The sequence below is a fragment of the Pygoscelis adeliae genome, unplaced genomic scaffold (assembly GCF_000699105.1).
Source record: "Pygoscelis adeliae isolate BGI_AS28 unplaced genomic scaffold, ASM69910v1 Scaffold179, whole genome shotgun sequence".
Classification (NCBI taxonomy): Eukaryota; Metazoa; Chordata; class Aves; order Sphenisciformes; family Spheniscidae; genus Pygoscelis; species Pygoscelis adeliae.
This window is the reverse complement of record NW_008825612.1, coordinates 299496-322719: the sequence shown is the minus strand read 5'-3', so window position 1 is coordinate 322719 and position 23224 is coordinate 299496. Positions and strand designations below refer to the sequence as shown.

The following is a 23224-nucleotide window of genomic DNA, read 5'->3' as shown; positions in this document are numbered from 1 at the left end:
CCAGGGGAGCAGCACAGTGCTGAAAGGCAACTGCAACTATTAGAGCTTTTCAGTATTTCCGTGTACACAAAGTTGAGGATGTGCATGAGCAGTTTTTGGATGGAGCCTTGTAGCTGCAGTAATTTCCTTTTTAATGCATCTTCTGTAGCTACAGTGAAGTGGAGTAAAGGACGTTGTTCAGCAGTAGGAGTTGCTTGCCTGGCTTTTACGCTGACCTTTCTCAGAAGCTGGATTTTTGATGGCCAAAGAACTAAGCACCGGGGGCCACAATTTCTTGGGAGGTATGGGTAGAAAAATGAGGTGGAGTAAGGATTTTTAAACACATCTTTTCACGTGGGTTTTGCTGTGTTTTGCTTTGATGAGGAGTGACTAATTCCCAGTTACAGAAGTTTCGGCCATCTGGATGTTTAAGATTGGGGTCAACATTCCACCCGTCCAGGTGAGGGCTTGGTGAAGAGGAGGCGTCGGGAGCCGTCTGGGTGGGCTGTAAGCCAAGGTCAGGGAAATGTCTTCCCAGCTGAACTCAGCTGCTTCTCACCGTCCCCCAGATCTGCTGGCTGATCTGCTTTTGCAAGTGCCCTTTAACCGATTTCAAAAACTCCAGCAATTTCTAAGGGTAATAGTTAGCAAAGGTCTCCTTAGGCTGACCTGGCTTGTTTTGACTGAGCCAAATTAGGGACTGGTGGCCCAAGCAGAGCTGCCCCGTTCACCGGCCCCATGCAGCTGGCTGCGGGCAGCACAGCTTCACCTGGAGAGGTTTTCTAATTGATCCAGTTAAACCAGCGTGAGAGGCTGCAAGGGGCATCTCCCCTGCAGTTTGAATGACGTTTCTATTGGTTAATTTGTGTCTGTTAACACCAGTATTAAGCTGTATTAAAGCAAACTACTATTAACTAAGTCTGCTTTACGTGGAGGATCGCCTACAATAGCTAGCCTAACTTAATTAGACGTGCAACGTGGAACTTACACAAGACATGGGAGAAGATGGTGCTGTCTGCTCATTAGAAGTAGTGTCCTCCTTTCTTAAAAGGAGTTGCACATATTGTACACAGATTTTAAAACAGCAATTAATTTTGTTTTCCTTCCTAACGTTTCCATTTGGAATTTTCTTTCCATAAGAAAATGTGGCTGCATTTTTACACTCATCTATTTATCTGTACCAAATGCATTGCAAAGGAAATAGGCTTTTTGTAACATGAAGGGCTTCTGCGACCTGGTTCAGCAATTCATTGCTACATAAAAGTGTGTGTGAGCAAGTGCCCATAGTGTGTAGCAATGCATCTTTTAAACTTGTGTCCTATTTGATGGTAAATGGCCATTTTCCCAGTGATTTGTATCATTCTTGCACTTTATTATCCATGCATGCTTATACCCAAGTAGAGATTGTCATGCAAGCAGCTTCCAAGTTTTGGAGTAAAAGGGTACAGTTTAGTTTCTGGACCTTTCTTATGTCAGTAGAGGTTGGATCCAAAGTTGTGAGTGACCTGTATGAACTTGCAGATTTTCAGGAACTTTGACTTGGAGCGATATTCTTCTAGCAGAGCATCCTGTTGGCTTTTTGTGATGGGATGTGGGATCAACTTTATTTTAACCTTGAAAAGGGCTGTACAGATTAATGTATACACGTTCACAGCGTATGCTGACATCTGACCGATTCATGTACTGGATGCAGTCTGATCTTGCCTGTTGTTGTTGCTGAAATGGTGCAGTTTTGGCTCTCTCTGTCAGGTTCCCTAGTCCCTTTGCTATCAGCATCCCCTGGTGAGGTGAGAACAGATATCCCACAGCGTACTTGTAAGGAGCCGGGAAGCCAGATGTGGGCATGCAGGGCATCACAGCATCGGCGGCGGCGAAGCCTGGATTACCCTGTGTGGCAGAGCTGGGAGGAAGACCTGACAGACTGGTCCTACAGGCTTCATTAGGGAGCCCAGTTTACACAAGACAGAAAGTACTCAGGTGGTTACACAGCAATCACATGCCAGCCTGACTTCAGCCATCAACAGAGCATCGCTGTGGTTATTAGCTAAGTATTTTCATAATGTGTGTCTCTACAAGTTATAATTAGAGCCAAGCCTGCCCCTAGCTAAGTACAAGCTTGCTTAGAAGTATAGTTTATATAAAGCTTTTAAAACTTTATATGGGGAAGATATACATCCACAGGCATAATAGGAATGACGCCTTATTTTCAAAATGAAATTTATAGGCTTTGGTGTCTGTTTCTTCCTCCCCTTACAGTTTTGTACAGGCTTTTTTCTTGCATCCTCATCCAAAGTTTTTGCCAGAAGTATTGCCCAAGTTTCACCAACATCAAGCCAGCGATTTTTGAGTTTTCTTCTGAGTGTTTTGTTCTTACTGCTGAGAGAATAAACCAGATGTTAAGATGTCTTTGAGCTTTGTGTTTTCAGAAGACTAATAAATAATACTTAGATCTCTCATAAAAAGAAGATAAGGAGTCTTGAAAGTGGTGAAACTTTTTGTTGAACACATCAGTACGAGGTCTACATAAATAATGATCCATCTATGAAGACTTGACGGTGCTGCACCTGCACGTCTTCAGCTTGGTCTCTTAGGAATAAAGCGAAGCTGGCAGCATAACCCTGTTAGACCCCGAAGCAGGAATACAGGCAAGCCTTGGTGATGAGCTGTGTTGTGAATATGACACACGGTTGCAAGGTGGGGCTGGCGTGGCTGTGGGTCTAACACAGCATTACCCACACACGGGTGGTCCCTCTCTGGGATGACTCTGGATAACTGCATGGCAAAGGCAAGGCCAGATGGCGCTGACATAGTCACCGCTGTCCTTCCACGGTGTTCTATTTGGATGTTCTTATTTACTCACTGTCTTCCATTCCCTGCTTCCAAGTGCTGCTCCCTCAGGAATGAATGGTGTCTGAAAAGGAAAGGAACACAGTGGAGCCTGCAGCTCTCATGCACTTGGCTTTTGACACCTTTCGTACAAGGGGATGCTCACGTAGCCTCCATCACCACCGCTCTTTGGGAAGAAAAAAGTGGGGTGCATAACCCTCATGTATGGCTGGGGAAAGGAAGCTGATGAGATAACTCCTGCAGCTGATGAATTCCCTCTCCTTGCTTCTGTCTAGCCATTTTTTAATTTGGTATTTAGTTTGATTATTCAGGTCAGATCAGATTTAGGTCAGTTGTGATGGATTTTTTCCAAATCCAGTTCCCTTGATTCCTACTGTAAACGCTTACCAGATGACACGATGTGAAGCTGGAACAGACTTGAGCTGTGTGATGACCGAATAAAATCTCAGTGGGAACCACTTCCACGTTCCTGAGATCAGTTTCTCATGTAATAAATTCTGTATCCAAAATTGTATCAAATACTTTTCTGACAAGAGTGAGGTTTTTTTTCTAACGGACAAATCCCAGCAGAGCTATTTATAAGAAGCCTCTCTCTTGTGTTTGCACTCACATGCCTTGTTACTCAGACCTACACTGAAGAACAAATATAAGTAAAGACTTCTCTGTGTCCTTGCCAGTGCTTTTGTACCCACCCTGTTTTGTCCTGTCTGACATCCTCCACTACATTTCTTTGCTCTTCTTCTGTTGGTAAGAGTTGCCATAGGAAGCCACCATTAAAGACTTCTCCCCGAAGGAATAATCTGGATTTATTTCATGGCACCTTTTCTTTGCAGACCGTTTCACTGCTTTGTTCTGCCTGATCCTCTCCTGGCCGTGAGGGATGGGGGGGAGTGATCTGAGAGAGTGCTGTGCTCGTGCCAAGTGCCACACTATGTGCTAACACCTGCAAAACCTCGTACGAGAGAGAGTAGCCAAGAGGGTGAGCACCTGGGTGGCGCGTGGTGGTGTCCTTTGGCTTGGGAGGAGGAGGCCAGTCCGTTTCTCGAATGCAAATCCAGGCACAGGAAAAGCTGCTTGAGTTGTTTTTGTAAGTATTAAATTTAGAGCTGCCTTCTTTCACCGTTAGTTCCTAAAATGAAATTAGAAAACGTCCAGAACCTCTTACTAGACCAACCTACAGCTGCTTCTCCTGTTACAGCCTCTTTATTCATTTCCTGATAAGGTAGAGGGAAGAAGCCTTGACACCAGACTTCCCTGAGGTGTGTCCTGGCTCACGTATCCTACATGTCAGTCTCTTCTGCAGTAAATCGGACAGATGAGACCTGTGCTTTCGGTTTTGAAAAGTCCTGGTGTACCTGGGGCACAGGGGAGAGTGAGTTCTTCCACATGTGTCTCCTCGGTGGCTGCAAAAGCCACGTTAAATCATCATTCTACCATTCGGCTGCTTGATTAGATGTTCTGTGCATACCTCAAAATATGTGATGTTTTAAAGCTAGATTTGCTATTTAAATAAGAGGTTTGCCTTAATTGGCTGTTATAAATTACAAGCAAGAAGGAATGATTTATTGCTTATAATTAGAAATGAGTTACGAAGGGGAATGTTGGTAATCATAAAATAAAGCTTGGAATACATTGATTTCCAGATGGCTGGCAGTGAAATTGCTCTTTAATGTACAATAGACCAGACACAAGGAAAAAAAAAATCTGTCATCCATCTTTATTCCTTGATGGATTACTTGTATGAATCTATCGTTACCTGAATTTTGAAATATTAGTTTTGGCTGCATAATCGGATGAGAGAAACTTAATTTGCACAGTGGTATATGCTATCAGAGGCGTTGGAAGAGGTGAGTTAGTATTTTGCCTAGCATGATTTTTGTCCTTGTAATGTCAACGGGGAAGATCTAACAATAAATCTGGCATCACCTTTGGGTATAACAATCTCAGTGGATTGTTCTCAGAGACTGCAGGTTACTAAGATGTTTTTCTTTTCATCTTTTGCCTCATTAGCTGTTTTTATGAGGTTGAGCTTGATCAAAACACCTGTCCAAAAGCAAATATCTGTAATCCTCCTTGCTTGAGTCTAGAAAAAGATATTTGCACCAGAAACAGAGACGGCAGTGCTACTGCTGAGAACTTTTCAATAGCATAATATTTCTGTTCAGATGATAATGTGTTCATTTAACTTTTTTAATTTCATTTCCATCAATGTAGTTCCAAGCATGATTTAAAAATGATTTATATTTGCCTTATCTGCTAATAATGGTGCTTTCTGCCATAACAGATGCATTCTGCACTGTTACCATTTGAAAGACCATGCTACGAGATAGTTAGACATATTTGGATTGTCACCACATGAGTTGTCTCACGCCCATGTTTTAAAAGTCACACTGCCGTTAGACTTGCTTAACTGAGGCGATCATGATTACTCATTTACCTTCATTAAAATGCTTCATAGCTTCCTTATTTTAAGTAGTTTCTCCCAGCAAGGTGCAAATTTGCCTTGCTGCCATCATTTCATCTGGAAAAATTTCCATGGTGAAAGGAATAGCATGTTTTCAACTAATATTTTCCTGACCTGTGGAGAGATGAGCTCATCAGTGTCTTTATTGACAAACCCAGGAAGAAGGTGTGTCGACCAGAAATATTAGATCAGTCAGCCTTTCTTGTCCTGGAGCAATTGTAATTTCCCATGGTCTGCAGCAATTTCCTTTAGAAGCAGATATGTGCAGAGATTGTTTTGGATCTGCTGCAGTAGCGTAATTTCATTTGGTCGCAATAAGGTGGACTTAGATTTCATTCTTTTCATTTTTGCTGTTGAAAATCTTTCGGTTTAGTCAGTGGAAAGAACAGCAAGTTGCTGTTTTGCAGCATCTCATTGAGGAATGAGTGCTGCAGCTATGCAGAAAAATATTGTCCGCTCTGCGTTGGGTTATTGAAGACAGATATCGTGGCCTCTGCCCCTCTCTGAAAAGCCTGAAATAGGTGTTTAGTTCACTATACATTAGCAAAGTTCCTGCTTTTCAAAAGCGTATCGGTGACTGACGTAGGTGCTTAGTTCCTCGCTGATAAATATATCCTTTCGTGAATGATAGAGGTTCTTATTTTTCGCCAGTTTACTCCTGCGAGCTTTGGTCCCTAGATACTTAAGCCTGGGCATTTGCTAGAAGAGGCCAATCTCATTAGTGCTGAAGATGTTCTCAGCGCTGCGTTGTGTGATGCTGCGCTGATGAAAGCAAAGCTCCTATGATCCAGCATGAAAGAGGACTGAGTGGGAATCAGAAGTGGGGAACAATTTCTCATTTCACTCTGTTTTTTGTTGTCACTTCAGCTTTGCTTTTTTTGTGCTTGAAATGGCTCTTTCTGTAGCCTTGCTTGCTTGGAAACAGGAGGAAACGTTGGCTGTGTTGGTGGAGTTTGTAGAGTTCACGCAGGCATGTCGGAGCAGAGTTAGAAATAGCTGGCTCCGTCACTGCTCAACACATCCTCGTCTTGCTGCCCAGGTATCTGGTAGTATCTAGCAGGGTTCAGACCCTACCTGCTGCTCCGTCAGTCACATTCGTGCAGCTGGCAGCACCACGGTTAGCTGGCTCCAAGGGACCTCACTATGCATGAGCTGAGCTCATTGCAATGTGGACATGACCTTCAGTTGGTGTGTTTTGGTCATTGGTTGGAGTCTCTGCAGCCCTATCACTGGGGAGAGTGATTCAGGGAAACCCCCTGGGGCTTTCACACTGACGGTGAGCTGGGCTGGGCGAAGGGCTGGTCAGCCTGGCCTTCAGAAAGCCAAAAAAACCTGCCTGCCTCATATCCAGGCACACATGGTTTCAAGGTGTGAGCATCAGAGATGCTTCATCTTTCTGCAGAGCGTGATGCTGTCCGTGGTTGTATCTGGACTTCTTCTGGTGTGCCATGGTGCACCCTTACACCTCAGCCCTGTCCTCAAGGCATCAAGCAGCTGTTCATCGGTGTCACAACTAGCCATGGCCTTGGCCACGTGCCTTCGTTTCCTCTCTAGGGGAGGGAACAGCTCTTGTGAGCACCTGGCTCTCAGCCAGAAGCAGATGTAGATGATGGTGGGATCTGCAGCTGGATACGCAAACCCCAAAGTGCTCTGGGGTCGCGGTCGTGATTGCAGTTTCTGTTGCGCCCTCTGGAAAAGAGCAGTGGACCGAGTCCAGGAGGGTCACCCCTTTGTCCTGACCTAATGGCAGAACAGTGGGTCGGTATCTCCTGACGTTGTTGTGTTTCCAACAAGAGCATTGAATCTTTGCAGAGAGGTAATTCCGAGCTTTCCGGTAAGGATAACATTGACTGTACCTAATTAAAGGGCACTTTTAGCCAGGGTAAACATTTATATTAATTTCCTTCTCATGCAGATGTCTGGTAAACTGACCTCCTGAGGCAAAACCATGTAGCCTCAGGTGGGAGGAGGATCTCAGCCAGCGTGGAGAACCTGACCAGTCTCTTGCCGAATCGTTTCTCAATAGCTTTTTCTGTCACTGAAGTGGCATACATGTGAAAGGCCTGTGGTATGGATATATAGGTTTTATGGGCATTTGTCTTAGATGACCTGCATAATTACACTGCAGGCTTGTGGCTGCGGGCTCTGTTGTATCTGCTTTTCATCACGTATTCTGGGATCGTCCACGTATAAAATTAGTATGGGCAGTAAACAGCAATAAGATGTTCCCTACTTGGATGGATTAAATTAAAATTCAGTAAGAAACAGAGCTTTGGGTGAGTTTCCAAATTACTTGCAGGATTGCACTGAGGAGATTGTTATGGTATCGTAAACCTTTTTGGTGGGCGAACAGCCTGATGCAAGTTAGGTGGTTTTATTGCCTCGCAGTACTCCTTCTATTTTATGTACTGTGCTGTGTAATCTTTTGTTATTAAATAATAAGCAAAATAAAAACAGTTGTTTGTCACAGCCAGCTTGTTTTTCAGAGAATTTGCTCACTTTGAAAGTTCAGTCTGTGTGATCTCCAGCCCTGTCAGGAGCTATTATATTGAATCATCTTTTAAATTGTTAAGCTGGAGGACAAACCTAGACGTTATCGTGCACATCTCAGCTGAGAGCGGCGCGGATTCGGCAGGGAGCAGCCTCTGATGCCATGTACCGTGCCATTAGTTTTTGTCGCGAACATGTCAAGATTATCTGCTTCCAGTGTTTACGTGTGTTGGCTGACATGAGCATTTGTAGATCTGCATAACTTTTGAAGTAGTTTGAAATGTGTATATAACACTTGGGGCTGTGCAAAATCTTTTTTTCCCCTTTTATGGATCACATTGCTGTTCAGAAAGTTGCTCGTTTTGTTACTCCCTCCCACAAGGAACTGTATTAATTTGCTAAGTTCATAATGAAAGTGCCCCCAACTAGAAATCATCATAACTACTGAACAACTACGGAAACACTTGGGAAGACCCGGAGCCCCATTATGTTCCAGTCGCAACATTACATTTTAAATAGAGGCCGTTGTTGCTTTAGCATATATGGAATTGTATCTTAATGCAGGATATTATTGTTATTTATGGAACTTGGCAACCCTGAATCCGATCTGGATTTTGATGGGCAGGATTTTTCACGTGTAGTGTATATGTGCATGTGTGTACCTTGGTAGCCTTTTACAGATGAGGTTGAGTCATGCACGGTAAAAGTTGGATAAGATACTTCAGTTACTTTTTTTTCCAAGCTGCTTTTTTGATCATTAATACTCAAACCTATCCCAGCCTCAAAAGCAGTCATGCTCTTCCACGAAGACACTTTTTTCCACCCTCTGTGGTGCAGCCAGACAGCAGAAGGAGCCTATAACTGTAGCCATGGCAGCCGGTAATTTATTGCTCCATATGGCTGGTGTGGCAGCAGCTGCTCTGGTTTAAGGAGGTCAGGACATCGGGGCATTTAAGAAACAAAACAAAACCCCACTATAAAACCTTCCTAAATGGTTTTGTGCAGTAATAGTAGCGTTTTCCACAGGCATAAGGAGAGCCAAGGGAGAGAAATTAACTTTTCTTTTTGCATATTTATAACTTCTATAACTTTTTTCTTTTTATATAATTTTAATCAAAGACATTATTTCAGGGGGGAAATACGTTTTTGTCTCTCTTGACGATGGCTTTACCTTTTCTCAGTTTTCATCACTAGTGTTTGTAGGTAGCACATAGTACCGAGGCACAGCGCACTGGACTGTTCGGCCCACACGGCAAGTGACCCCTTCAGATCGCACTGCAGGAGGTACCCAGCAGGCAGAGCAGGAGCAGAATCCGACCGGCTGCTTTTGGGTGCATTAGCTGAGAGAGAAACTGTGTTGCCCAAATTGAACAGCAGCACTGTATTTCTAGTAATGAAGTGAAGATGTATACTTTGTGAGCAATTATCATGGAACAGAAATACAGCTTTAATTTCAGTTTGGGGGTGAGAATCACTCGCTGCTGAAAAATGGTGTAGAAGGGCTCTTGGATTTAGCGCTAAAGTTTGCCAATAGGCTTTTCATAAGTGTGAGTCTTTTTATTTTCATGAGGGGACCATTTTAATTAAAATGAAACTGGAATGTTTACTCTTTGCTTCCTATAGCTGTGATTGTTTTCTTCACTGTGTGAGCACATGTATAATTTGCTCTAAAAGAAATGTCAGCAGTTTCTGATTACCTTGTGAGTCTTACTCAACAGCTTGATTTTAACTGGGGGGAGGAAAGATTTCAGGGTGCTCCAGGGAGGTCTGATGTCTTTTGGTAGCAGGAGGAAATAGGTGCTATCTTTGGTACAATGTTAATTGCAATAATCACTACTACTGGTTTAAAATAAAGGTCCTTCATTTCTTACCCTTGTTGGGTTTTTTCAGTCATGTCAATGAAATACAACCTGTTTGGTAACGAGCATCCTTCAGCTACATAACCTTTCGACATTGCTGCATTCATGTGCTTGTAAGCATCTAAACAGCGTGACTTTTGGAAAACAGTGACTCACAGTAGGTAGGTAGTCTCAAATTTGAGGAAATCAGGAAGAAATTTTTTGCGATGAGGGTGGTGAAACACTGGAACAGGTTGCCCAGAGAGGTGGTAGATGCCCCATCCCTGGAAGCATTCCAGGTCAGGTTGGACGGGGTTCTGAGCAACCTGATCTAGTTGAAGATGTCCCTGCCCACAGCAGGGGGGTTGGACTAGATGACCTTTAGAGGTCCCTTCCAACCCAAACTATTCTATGATTCTGTGAAAACTCTACAATTCAGGTTAGATAAAGGAAAGAGAAGGACAGGCACATAGGGAGGAGTGCGTCCATGCCTTCAGATACATCCTCTCTAAAACCAGAAGTCCACCAGGATTTGTAAGTAATAGATAGTTCATGTGAATCAAGAGTATCTTTCTTGAAATTTTTTATAATTATGAAATATGACAAGAAGTATCTGTAGCAGAATAATGTGTTCTGGACCCTTCAGTGGTACAGCTCCTGAAGCATTCCCGTGGCTTCTTTTTGTTTAGATCTACTGTCAGGAGGCACCTTGGACTACTTTGGTTGCCAAAATGCCTTTCGGGTCTTGCAAAGCATTTCAGAGATGACCAGTTTCTGAACCTTTTTGGAGCTTAGTCAATATCTTGTATTTTAATTCTGTCTTCTCCATCAGAGATAATGATCTGAGTCTCCCCTGCTCATTCTCTGGGGTTTTGTTTCCTCCTGCTGATTATTTGAAATAAATAAATAAGTAGGAAAACAACCAGTATCTGTGTGTTAACAGGGACGAATGACTAATAGAAAAATGAGAAGAAAGATACTGCTTATCATAAAAGACTGTATCTCTGGAGACATAAATTGGTATTCATTAAGTTGTTTGCCTAGACTTAGTTAAAAGATGTACTTGAGGAGCTGTCTGAGCAGCGTGTCAGTAGAAAGCAAGTCATCCTCTTCATGACTAGATACGTCTAGATGAGGAAGAGGGACCAGAAAGCAGCACTAAATGATGGATTGAGAACAGCCTTCATGGCAGTAAGGAGACAACAGGCTATGAAACGTTTTTCAGAAAGAACAATATTTAACACTTAGCTGTAGAGTAATACTGATTCATCTTTTCTCCCCAAATACGCAGGTCTTTTTCATATCTGATGCAGAATTTTTAAAAATGTTTATGTTCAATTTCTGTCATTTTTCATTCAAGGTGTGCAGGGTCCCCTTGTTTTTGACGATGATTTCTGTAGCTGGAGGTTAGAATTTCGCCTGTGATGATTATGATATCCTGCGTGTATAACCTTACTGGTATCCTCAGGATATCATCAAATACAGGGAAGTAGTTGCAGAGTGGTGCTGGGTGATTCGGAGTGTGGCTCGTTTTTGCCACGTCTGCATTCTTCCAAAAAATCAGTTGAGTCTTTTGACCACCTATTTCAAAGACCTTCAGGCTGAGCTGGGGCTGCAGATTGAGATGAGGTTTTGCTATTGTTGACAGACATCTTTTGTTATTATCCTGAACTGGGGCAGACGCTTACAAGGGAATGTGTGTATTAATTATTGTGGAGTCTGTAGCTCTCCGCTCTTTATCTTATATCTTTAAAAAAGTAATTGCACAACATAACACTAGCAAAGTGCTTTCACTGTTTGGAGAGTGAATACTCTGTGTCACACTCTTGTGCGTGGTGTAACTTTTCTGATGTTCACCATCTCTTCTTTCCTTCTTTGCAGATTAAGGCCCTTGATTTCAACACAGCTTGCTAAAAAGGCTGCCATTGAAGAGGTATGTAAAGTCCAGCACTTCTCATAGTACAACAGTTTGAGCTTGGGAATTCCCACAAGCCTTTCGCAGCCCAGCTCTGGTTGTGTGGTAGATATGGGCAAAAGAAATGAGAGTCTTGTCTCTCTGATCAGACCAGGAGCTGGTTACTGCAAACACTGCAAAGCTGAGGTTGCCTGTTTTCTAACCAAGATTTGCCCTTACTTACCCATCAGTAACATTAGCACAGCCTCATAATGCCTGGTTAGACAGCAAAAAAGAGAAAACTCCCTGCAAGCATCTAAAAAGGTACATATCAAACAAGTGGGTAGGAGGAGTAGGAGAGGGCAGAGCTCGTGCCTGTTTCTCAGCACCTGGACCGTCCCCGCAGAGAAAGGGGACGGTGCAAAACGCTGTTTCTGTGCAGCCAGCGCTGACCCAAGGGAAGGGCTGGGCTTCTGCGGGAGACCGGTGAGGAAACACAAAGTGACAGCTTACCCTATATAGCATGGCTTACTCTTTGGCTGGTTTGTTTGTCTGGTTTGAAAATATAATAGTGCCGTAGAAAAGTTAGTGCTAGTAACTGGCCACCGCCAGAAACCCTCCGTGGGTGGCTTTGTGTGCTTGCATTTTCTGCCAAAGGGATCATGATTATTATCAGAGCCAAAGTGATAACTGCTTTCTTTCACTGTTATTTTCACACTGTACAGAGTAGACATATGCATTTTGTGTATGATAAAATAACTGCCTACTGCGTATCTAAAAATTCTGTTCCTAATATACCAAAGGTATTTGTCCTTCTTTTTCCCATGAACGTGTGATGCTGACACCCTTTTGAAAGTGAACCAGTTTCCTTGGGTAGTTTAACATGCTTTGACAATTGCCCATCCATACATAAAGATATGTGCCAAACTCAAGTCCAGGATGTCTGGAAGTGAATTCAGGAAGTTCTATTTAAAGGCGTTGTTTGACTGCCTTATTTTTAAAATGACTAAACCCCATTGATTTTCAGAAACAGTTTGATATCCTGCCTGGGGAAGTACATTTTCACTACTTACGCTATGCTCATTAGAAAACTCTGCACATTTTTAGAAGTATAGCAGTCTGGAAGTGGACATGATAATTAGAAGAAGGTCACATTTTAATTAGCATGGTGCAATTTTGAAAAATAATGACTCAATTGTAGCTCCTTTATATTTACCCACTTTTTCAGAGCAGATGGATACTTTTAAGCATATAAATTGATATATATATCATGATACTGATTCATCTCAAACTGTTGTGTCTATTTCTGCTTATACTGAAAACCTAGATGGACTCGATTTGATCACTCTAGAGGCAAAAGCAGTGGTAGGAAATACAAAATAAACTGGAGGGAAGTTCCTCTAAATAATATGATTAATTTGAGCATTAAAAAATCACGAAACATGTCTTTGAGTGATACGAATATCTAAATACTTGATTTGCTATTAAAATTAATGGGTGTCTTTTGCCCTATTAATGAGCTATTGGAGCAAACCCTTAGGTGACTTTGAAAAACTCAGACAGATTCTTTAAGTTGACTGTCATGGTATATGACAAGTTCAGGAAGAGCTTTGATGTTTGAATAATTAGACTATCAGCTTTCTGGTACATGGATTTTCTCTTACGGTGTATCTCTAAAGTGCCTGGAGTTACAGGGATTCTGGGAGTTACTGCATCCCAAGTAAATACATTTATAAATAAATAAAATAAATTACAATGTTGAATCAGAACTTACTGCCAATGGAATTGGGGAAGATGCAGAATACATAGTTGTATACTGTAATTTAAAATCTAAAGCACTGTAGGACTTTTCTCGTGGTAGGGACCAGAGGACTTGGGGTTTCCTGGTCTCCTTTGGTTCGTTCATTGTTAGGAGCACCTCACCACTGTCCTTCCCAAGGAAGCAGTCCCAGTCTTTTCCATCTTTCCTGGTAGGGGAGATGACTCTCAGTGCTGATAACTGCTGACTAGTGACAGGTACTGTTAAGTATTCCCTTCTCAAAATTGCTTACATGACAAAGCAGTGTTAATGGTTAATGTTTAATGTTCTTCAAGTTGCCACTAATGGGATGTCTTTTTGGGCCACAGGGCCTAGTACAAACCCCAAATAGTCCAAGTACAGAACAGAGATGAAAAGAGCCCTGTTACAAAGCTGGCAGAGATAAAGCTCATCTCTGGATGAGGGAGGGAGGTGGAGCCTTAGACTGAGCACACCTTGGAAGTGAGAGCTCCAGAGAGACCAGAGCCTGGGCTGTGCTGGGGCAGACCACATTGCTGGTTCTTGCCCCATTCCCAGATCTGTCATTAGTGAACCGAAGACAATATTACCTTCTCCAAATTCACCTCTGTCTCCTTGTGGTGTTGCCCTTTCTCTGCCTCCCTGCTGTGTCCTGCCTAACCTTGGAGCAGCTGGGGAGGTGCATGTACGGAACGGGTCCCGTCAGTGATCAATTCCCAAGTTAGTGTTCGGAGATTATTATTCTGATGAATTTCACAGGTAATGTTACAGGTGCTGGCGTGTATTATCAACCTAGTGCTCTGCCATCACATTAAGTGCTGCCTAAAGAGTGCTATTTGTTCCACAGCTCATTGTGCCTCCAAATAAATCCAACCAGAGCTGTCAAAACTAATACATGTTGGGTTTTTTCTGATTTGAAGGGTACATTTTTGCTATCATTAAAGTGTCAATAACGTTGTTATTGTGTAATAGGCCTGATGTGAGTCAAGCACAATGAGGAAAAGGTTGTTAAGTTTTCCCGCAGAGCTCTACTGAGGAGTCTTCACTCCCATATTTTTCCTTACCTTGTGCTTGCAAGAGGATCCTTGTTCTGCTGTTACCGTCTCTGGATATTTCAGTTACCTGGCTGTGAATTATGTGAAAAATGGATGTTTGTGCCTGACTTTCATTCGGGCAACATTTCTTTGAGCAACTTGCATGTCCCCTAGAACAGCTGAGCCTCTAGCACTGGACATGGTCTTCCAGCTCTCCTGTCCCTATCATTTGGAAGCTGCTGAAGTTTTGTACAAATATTGAACAAAAGGAAGGGCTGCTCTACTGTCCCCTCTTCTTTTTTGCAGGTGACCTTTCCAAATGCACAAGCAGAAGCCCCTGACTTAGAAAAACCAGCAGCTGTGCTAGTGGAGAGTGGCCCAGTAGCTTATAACCCTGACGAAGAGGTGGAAGAGGAAGAAATAGAAGAAGATGATGATCACTGCATGAGCGCCTTGCAGTTAATGGGAGGAAACGGTGAGCTGGGATGCTGTCTACATTACTGTCTACTGGTGCTGTGGGGTTCGTTGTTGCAGGGCTGAGGACAGACGGGGTTCCCCTGCTTGTCCCTGCCCTCCGGCAGCTCGTCCCGTGCAGAGCTCCTGCCGCCTTTCTGGCATTGCCCATTCCTGTGGGAAAGCCTGGAGTTACCCTTGCCTGAAACCTGAGCTTCTTAGCGGCTCCTCCTGAGAAAACTTTGCATCTCGAGCTTTAGGCTAAGAGGCCTCCTCAAGAACAAACTGATGTTACGCCTTCCTCAGAATTAGGTTTATTAATGTGGATCTGAGGAATTACGGGGTCAGTAACCCCTCCGTTAGCAGTGCTCGGGGCTCGTTGCCTCCCGAGCCGAGCCGCCCTGCTCCTGCCTGCCTCCTCAGCTGGGGCTGCAGCGACGTCCAGATTGTCCGTGAGCCCTGTGGACATGGCTGTCCAGCTCAAAACAAAATGAATTGTCACACTCTATTTCTGGGGAAAGTGTTAGGAGGAAAGAGTTCTTCACCAAGCACAGAAATTGCATTGATAGCATACAGCGTGCTGTATGGTATGCAGATGTGTGCTAATTTATTTGGGTTACCCAGCAAAGCCACTCATTTAATTAGGTTTCTTTGCTGGCAGGAAAAGGCAGTATCCTCTCCGCTGCGGTTTTTCCTAGCTGGACACATCCACATTTATCCTTTATTAAAAACTTCCCCTTAGAAGTTAAGCTTTGAATATACACAAAAATATTTTTAAAATGAGAGCTGCTAATTATGGGTTGTGAAAAAGCAAGATGGGAATAAGTTTCCTACTGAAATGTTATTTACTGCAAAAATCTTTCCAGTACTATTAATTTAGCTTTCATGGACAATATGTATACATTTCACTAAAGTGTGTGTTGCTTTTAAATTGATTTCTCCACTGGAAAATAATTGCTGAAAGTAGGAAAAACAGTTTGTTGCCTGCATTTATTATTAGAATAATGTTCCCAAGAAAAGGCACCCATGTGGGGGAGGGTGGGTCTATGTTTATTAATAACCCCCCCGCAAAAATAGAATAAAGGTCACTGAGCTTTTTTTCTTTGTAAATGTTACTATTTTTAAACTATTCTGAGAACATTCTGCTACTCCCTGTCTGGTCTGGACAACAGCTGAAAAATCAGAGTTTAAAAAAAAAAAAAGAAAAAGGAAAGGAGTATTCCCAGAATTCAGATGCAGGTGTGTAGAGCTGCTCAGCAGAACAAATAACTCCTTTCTAACTGCTTTCTTCATGGGTTTTAGACCTGTCTGCCTGGAATAACTGCAGGGATTACAGATGGTGAACTTCACCTATTCTACACAAATTATTACAGATTATACTAAATTCTGCTTCCGAGCATTTGCTTCGCTCTTTGGGTGAAATGTTGCACTGTATTGAATTTGGAATATAAAGGTTAACTTTACTGAATGCTCATACGTAATAGTTATCTGTAGGTTTGACTTCGCAATAGAAAATAGCTGTTTCACAGCATTCAGAAGCACGCAGAAGAGAAATTGGTGCATTAGAAACACACAGACGTGCCTTCTGACACACACATTACACAGTCTTTGCACTCAGCATTGTTTAAGAAAACAAAATTGGGTAAAAAAACACTGGCAAAATTTTAAGTTGTTCCTCTAGAAGTAAGTAGGTACGTGAGATCTGAGTCAGATGCATTGGTCGGGATTTGTTGCACGGCTCCTTTGCTGTGGATGGGAACTCTGAGCTATCTCTGAACCCTTGCAGTTTCAGCTTATAAACCCATGAATAGTATAAACAGGGCAGCTTTTTTTCTTGGTGGCTATGTCTAGTGAGAACCGTGCCTACTTGGAAATGTACGCTGCTGCTTATCAGCCACCATGTTCCAAATTACTTGTGACAATCAGCCTTGATCACCTTAAGCTCTAAATTAAACCAAGTATTTCACATATCCATGTGCCAAGTATTCCTAAATGAGGGTCCAGTGACAAGTGAGAAGAGATATTTACACGTACGTGCTTACAAATAATTTTATTTTATTGAGGAAAGTACATGCAAGAACTTTTTATTTAGTCCTAAGAAAATATATGATTTTTTAAAATGCTTGCTTAAGGTGCAACTTACCATCTAGTTACACAGCAGGAAAACAACCTGAAAGTAGCAGTACTTTTGTTGTATCTTCCATCTACCTGGAATATTTGCATTTTTATATGCCTTTGTCTTTGTGTGTTTCAGATTATGGCTGTGATATGGATGATGATGATGGCTATTAGTTCCATTTACTTCCAAAGGACATGGACTGTGTCTTGTTCCCAGCAAATCTTCAGTCTTCAAACTGTATGAATAGTGAAAGAAGCTGTCTATGGTCAGCAAATGTAATTGAACAATCCTTACTTTTGTAAAGCGGATTTTAGGTTGGCATTGACTCTGGTCAGTTTACATTGACCCATAACCCAGCAATAAAAGTTGGGTTTGTACTTGAATTTTTTTTTATTTTGGTGGATCATAGTTTGAGGATGAAATTAATGGGAGTAATATTTCCAGAGAACAGAAGAAAAGAGACAAAATAGACTGTGTATGTGTGGCTGAAAGCAACACATCTCTTATTCATGTGACTCTGCTTTTAGGCATGCTGTTGAAAAGGAGCAGATAGAAGGACAGATAGAAGGACAGGTGAAAATGAAAAGCGTGCCTGTTGATTATTTGAGTTACTACTGTAGCTCAAATTAGCATTAGTTGTCTCACAATGCTACAACCAAAAGAAAGAAAACATTTCCAACCTGTGTTGTAAACATGACCCTGTTACTGTATACAAGCTTCTTTACCCAAGCCGATCAAAAATTAATGACAAGTTATGTATTTGCAGGGCAGTATCTGTTTCTCTGAAATGAAGTAAGTAGTTCTTTATATTAATCAATTCATAGATTTCTTAAAAGATACGACAATAGAAGGCAATGTTGGCAGCGAAGAATCGTCTTCCACTGCGAGCCCGGTGCGGTTTACATGGAAGGAGGGAGAAGACCTGGGTGAGGCAAGAAGTGTAGAGAGCAAGCAGGCGACGATGCTGTGCTCACGTGCCTTTGCTGGGCATCCCTAGGGACAGCCAGGTCTCGCTGCGGCTGGTATTGCTGCAGGAGAGTCACTCTGGCCATCTCTACGGAGCTGCTCTTGTCCAGCTGAGTTAGAGCGAAGGTCTGCTCCCAAGAGCTGCCCGTCTCTAAAACCAGTTGAAAGAAAGGAAAAGCTGAGCTTTTTAATAAGCATCTGCTTTGGCTGAATTTAATTTAATGTAATTTATTTAACTTTCTATGGGTAAATTAAAGGTCACCATGCAGCAGTCTGACTTTCATGGCTCAAGTCCCACCCTTGAACAGTCACTGCTATGTGAATAATGGTGGAGCTCCAGCCTTGTGCGTCCCGAAATGTCAACAGGCGGGTCCTTCTCATCCAGATACATCAGCTCTCGCAATGCCGTGGGAGCAGGGGTCAGGGAGGGAGCCCCTGTTGCCAGATTCCACCCTGTTGCGTCTGACCTGCCTTTCTCTGGAACTGCTGGGTCCGAGGCTCCCAGCTCGTGGGAAATGCACTGCACGCTGGATCATGGTCTTGATGACTGCAGATGCAGGAGCCAAGATGTTTTCATCTCTCTCCCGTGCCTAGTGACAATCATGAAAGCTGTAGCGCTTGCAGGCTTGTCTTACACCAGGGAAAGACGGGTATTTATCTTACCAATGTGGTTTCTGTTAAGCTGTCTCTCCTGGTCAGCTCGTCCTTCCTACCCTTTTTGAGGAGCGCTCATCACTAAAGCACCATCCATCCTCCCGCTGCGGAGCGTGGATCGTGGCAGGAAAAGAAGCTGCCTTGGGAAGCTCTCTAGCTACTGCCAGCCAGAGTAATGACGATGATCATACCTGTGGTCGTCAGCAAAGAGGGGAAGGGCCATACAGCCTTCCGTACCTCTTCTGTCCCTCTCAGTAGCATGCATAAGAGGGATCATTTAACTAGAGCAAGAGCGAGTGCTTTTTTTAGAAGCAGACTTGATATTATTTGGCTGGTAAATGTAGTTTGTTGGGTAGGTTGTAACTGCTAGTTGTTTTTGAGCTCTGTATAGGAGTATTTCTGCAATGACTTCTTAAAAGCAGAACTTGGTAACAAAAATGATGTAGTGAGGCTAATGGGAAGAAGAGCTTTTCTGAACCAGATTTCAGTTGCTTAGTTTGCAGCACTTCAGTGGAAAGAAGAGATTGCATATAATTCTTGGGGGAAAGCTGGAATTTTCACCGAAAACCTATAGATTTTTTTCAGATACTTTATAAATACTGCACAGAAAATGATTTTGAGGAGATAAACCTTTCTACCTCTCTTTTATCTACACCGTAATTTCAAAATCATGCTATAAGCAGACAATTTTTTAAAAAGTTGTTTGTTTTATCAAAGTTCATGCTCTGCAAGTCTTTGAGACAGCTGAGTTTGAGCACTGGGGTTTGAATTAATCTGCCAATAGCACTATTACAAATACCTATACTCTCAGTATATTCTCAAAGCTTGGGTTTTATTCCAAGGTACACATTATTCTCTATGCAGGAAGTAAACATGCATAAATAAACATGCGTATGACTCATGTAGGTCGAGTGCTTTTCTCAAATGCATGATGTGAGCTCTTAAAGAAACCGCTAAGGTGAATTCTTTATTGCTAAGGGTCTTTCCTCCAGTCTTCTGTGTAGTTTTTCATCGGTTTGTTCCCCCACAGGGTACTAAACCTGCTGCCAATGTAGTGATGTTATGTGCGGGAGCTGAGAGCACACCCAAATAACTGCTGCTAGTAAATTTGAATTTCAGTATCACATTGCGTTTCTGAGAACATTGTTCCCCGCACTGAAAGTAGAGGATTGCAGTTTTTGAATGCTCTCATATGATTTCATTAGGAAAGGCTATGGCATAGTCTGGTAGAAGGGCACTTGGAGAGCAAAAAAAAAAAGACCTACAATTCCATAGCATCTCAGTATTGCTGGTGAAGTTAATGGCGTGGTTTCTGTATAGGAGTCCTAAAGGAAAGGCTGTGGTATCGGATAGGCAGACTTCACCCTGAGCATTGTAAGGCTTCTTAAGCTATAGTGGTTATGTACATTTTTAATTTATTGGTGACTTACTGGGATTTTTATAATGTTCATTCCTTCTTGATTTAACTAAGCTCAGGAAATGTAAACAGATTAGAACATGCCAGTTTCTGTTTTTATAGCTAGTCATTAAAATGTAAAAAGATTAACACTGCATTAACTCTGTTTACTACTGTTGATGTATCTGGACAATTTTGTTGTATGTAAGTGAGCCTAAATTCACTTGGAGTAATTTGGACCCTGCTTTTCTCAGGATTCTGATTATAATGAAGAGAGCTTATAAGGCTTCAACATTTGTTGTTCTTAGATCTTCTTATTTGAACCCACACAAGCTGTATATCATAGGTTTTGCTGCATAAAGCATGTCTTTTGCTGCAAGTCACTTTGCTTGACAGGCAAAACCCTCCAGCTGTTGCATCCAGCTTGTCTGCCATGCAGCCTTTTAAGACTCTTGTATTGTGGGAGTGAAAAATGAAAGAAATAAGGAAAATAATGGGATTCTTCACTATGGTGAGAGCATTTTCAGTGTCTTAATCATCTATGACATTTCTTTAAAATCGCTGTGTTCAGTACAGCAACTTTTAAATGGTGCCAGACAGCTTTGTCTTGAGGGTTAAACATGTTCGTCAAAAAAGTGCTTGCCATCCTGATGGCTTGTTTTTATTCTTTGGATTGCATTGAAACTCCAGTCGCAGATGTGTACAGTTAATGTAGAGTTTACCTAATAAATGTTCTGTTTCTTATTTTTGTGTTAAATCCTTGCGTTTGGTTCAGTTAGTGCCAAGGAAATTAAACCTGTTTGATGTAAGCATATGTATCATCCTTACACAACCACAATATGAGCCATGTTAAGCTTTTTTACTGTAATATATTTGCTGTAAATAAAAAGTAAAACCTTTGCATGACCCATCTTTTATGATGCTCTCCTGCTAATTTTTCATTTTTCTGTCTTCATTCTTATGAACGCTCATTTTTGATTGCTGCATGATTGGTTGGTAGTGGCCAAAATTTGTAATTCAGAGTTTTCTTTCGTCTCTAAGAGGGAAGACACATCTAATCAGGCAAGTGTTTTTTACAAGCTATTGTTCCACTGATAAATGTAGATACTTTCTGTAAACTGCATCACATTAACGAGGTTTTTCCACTAAGCTATATAATTAACTAACTGTGGGAACAATGTATAGTGAGTGTGTTTAGTGGAACCGTTCCAGCGCTTGTTCCTGAAAGTTGTATCTTGATAAATAAGGTGTGTGCTGAGTAAAAAATCATGTTATTTTATCAACATCTGGTCGCCACAGTTTGGAGACCAAAATCCACATCTACCCTTTGTGCACATGGGTATTTGCTCCTTTTATTTTTTTCTGGAAGTGGAGCTACTATTGGATCCTCAGGAGTGTCTACTGCAAAGTTCTAGCATATAGTAGGACAATTAACAGTAGTTTTGATAAGGCAGTAAGTAAGTGTCATTCCAGCATTTCACTGGCTTCCCATATTCTGTGTGCTTCTGCTCTCATTGACATCGGGATGCTTTTATTTGAGTTTCTTTTCAGCTGTTCCAACCCTTTCCACTGGCAGTTGGGAACTTCTCCAGTGATGTCCATCACTGATGCTCTCTCACTCGTAACATCTAAGCTGTTAAGAAGTACTGGCCACCTTGGCCTCGTATTTTCTGCTCTTCCCAAGCTGTAGTTATTGGCTTTGTCCTGTAATTTTTCTCTTCCTAGCACACCAGGCTTTCATAACAAAAACCTTTTGGTCCCCCCAGCTGTGTTTATCAAATACGCCTTCTTTAAGGGTCTGAGAAGTTAAATAACGTTAATAAAGCTGAAATCTTGCAAAGCTTTATATTAGCTTCATTTGTCACCAGTAGATCGTAGCACACTCGTTCTTAGGATCACGTTTTGTAATGCAGAAGAGGCTGTTGTAATTTTCTACTCCCATCATGTGTGTAAGAAGAGTTTCAGCATATTATTCGGTATTTCTTATGCCCGCCCCGATACCTGGCAGTGGTCTTGGTGAGTGGTGGTTGTTTAGTGAAAGGGGTTAAGCACACGAGAAAGGAGGCTGGGTGAAAATTCATGACTTACAGAATAACAAATTTACTTGGTGAGTTTCTTCATTGTAATAGTTTTTTTTTCTTATGGGACCATTGTGCATTTTCATGGCAATGAGGGAGGCGCGTACATTTCAGAAAAATGCAAAATGAAATTCCTGTCTTGCCACGTGACTCTAAAAGCACAGGTTTTTATGACTTTTAGTGTGAATCTTACATTTGTTATTGTATGGGTTGGCAGTAAGTGGCATTGTACTGGACACCCGGGTGGCAGTCATTGTATTATCTGTTTCTATTGCAAAATTGCAACAAGAATGCTTTCTTACTGCTCTTAGTGCTCTTAGTAAAGTTTCTCAATTCTTCAAAATCAGAAAAATACAGAAAATTAAAGGAATTTGAACAAAGCAATGAAAAGAAACGGCACCAACTCTGTGCTTACCAGGTAATTTTTCTTCAGTGCTCTTCTGTGGGAAAGGTAAAAGGTATTTTTACACAGAGACTAAGAGGGGCAAAAGTTGCATCTTGGCAGCAGCAGAGGTGAGGCAGCATTGTCCATTTTCCTTGCAAGAATTCCAGGCTCATCCTGTTTCATGGTATATCCTGCACCATCTTCATCATTTGTAGACTGGGCAGTCCACTGGAGGGTATCGAAAGAGGTAGGACAGGTTCCTTCCAGCTAAGGAAGAGGAGGTGGCAAGGTGTCTTTCTTTCACTTGAGTAAAAACAAAGGAGATTATTAATTATTTAGAGTGGTTTTAAGGTCTGTAGTTTGATGTTAAGGAGAAAAACAAGCTGCATTAAGAAAACCAGAAAGATTAGGGAATCTTTCTTTGCAATGAAGTGTGTTGGACTGTGCAACAGGCAGTGAGCATAGGAATGGACCAAGGATAATATTCACATCTCTAGAAACCCAACCGGTCTCACAGGTCTTTGTGAGAAGTCTTTGGCCATGCCACTGTTTCTGACGTGCCTCTGCTTTTGTTGGGTCGAGGCATCATTTCTAACTCTGCCCTGAGATATCAGCTGCCCCTGTGCTGGTTAATGGATGGCAGCATTCCCCACCCATGGGCTGGTGGACGCGTTTCTGGCTTGGTGCAGATGTTTCCTGCCCCCCGCCCATAGCTGCTCATTCCCAAAGAAGAATCTGCAAGGTTCTGGGGAAAAAAAAGCGCCACATACTCATTTTTCAACTCTGCCTTTTTATAACCATGACAAAAAATAGGTCAAAGCGCTGATTGCACAGCCCAAGCTGGCCTTGT

General features: G+C 42.2%; 1 protein-coding gene across 1 annotated transcript in view; it reads left to right on the top strand.

Annotated features, from left to right (window-relative positions):
• BRF1 (BRF1, RNA polymerase III transcription initiation factor 90 kDa subunit) overlaps positions 1-20812 on the top strand; it is a 174305-nt gene extending 153493 nt beyond the window's left edge. Inside the window, exons 16-18 of the mRNA XM_009332719.1 lie at positions 11500-11551; positions 14630-14798; positions 17031-20812. Of these exons, the coding sequence (XP_009330994.1) occupies positions 11500-11551; positions 14630-14798; positions 17031-17068 (259 nt within the window). The 3' untranslated portion in view covers positions 17069-20812. The remainder of the gene's footprint in view (positions 1-11499; positions 11552-14629; positions 14799-17030) is intronic.
• Positions 20813-23224: the final 2412 nt, after the last annotated feature.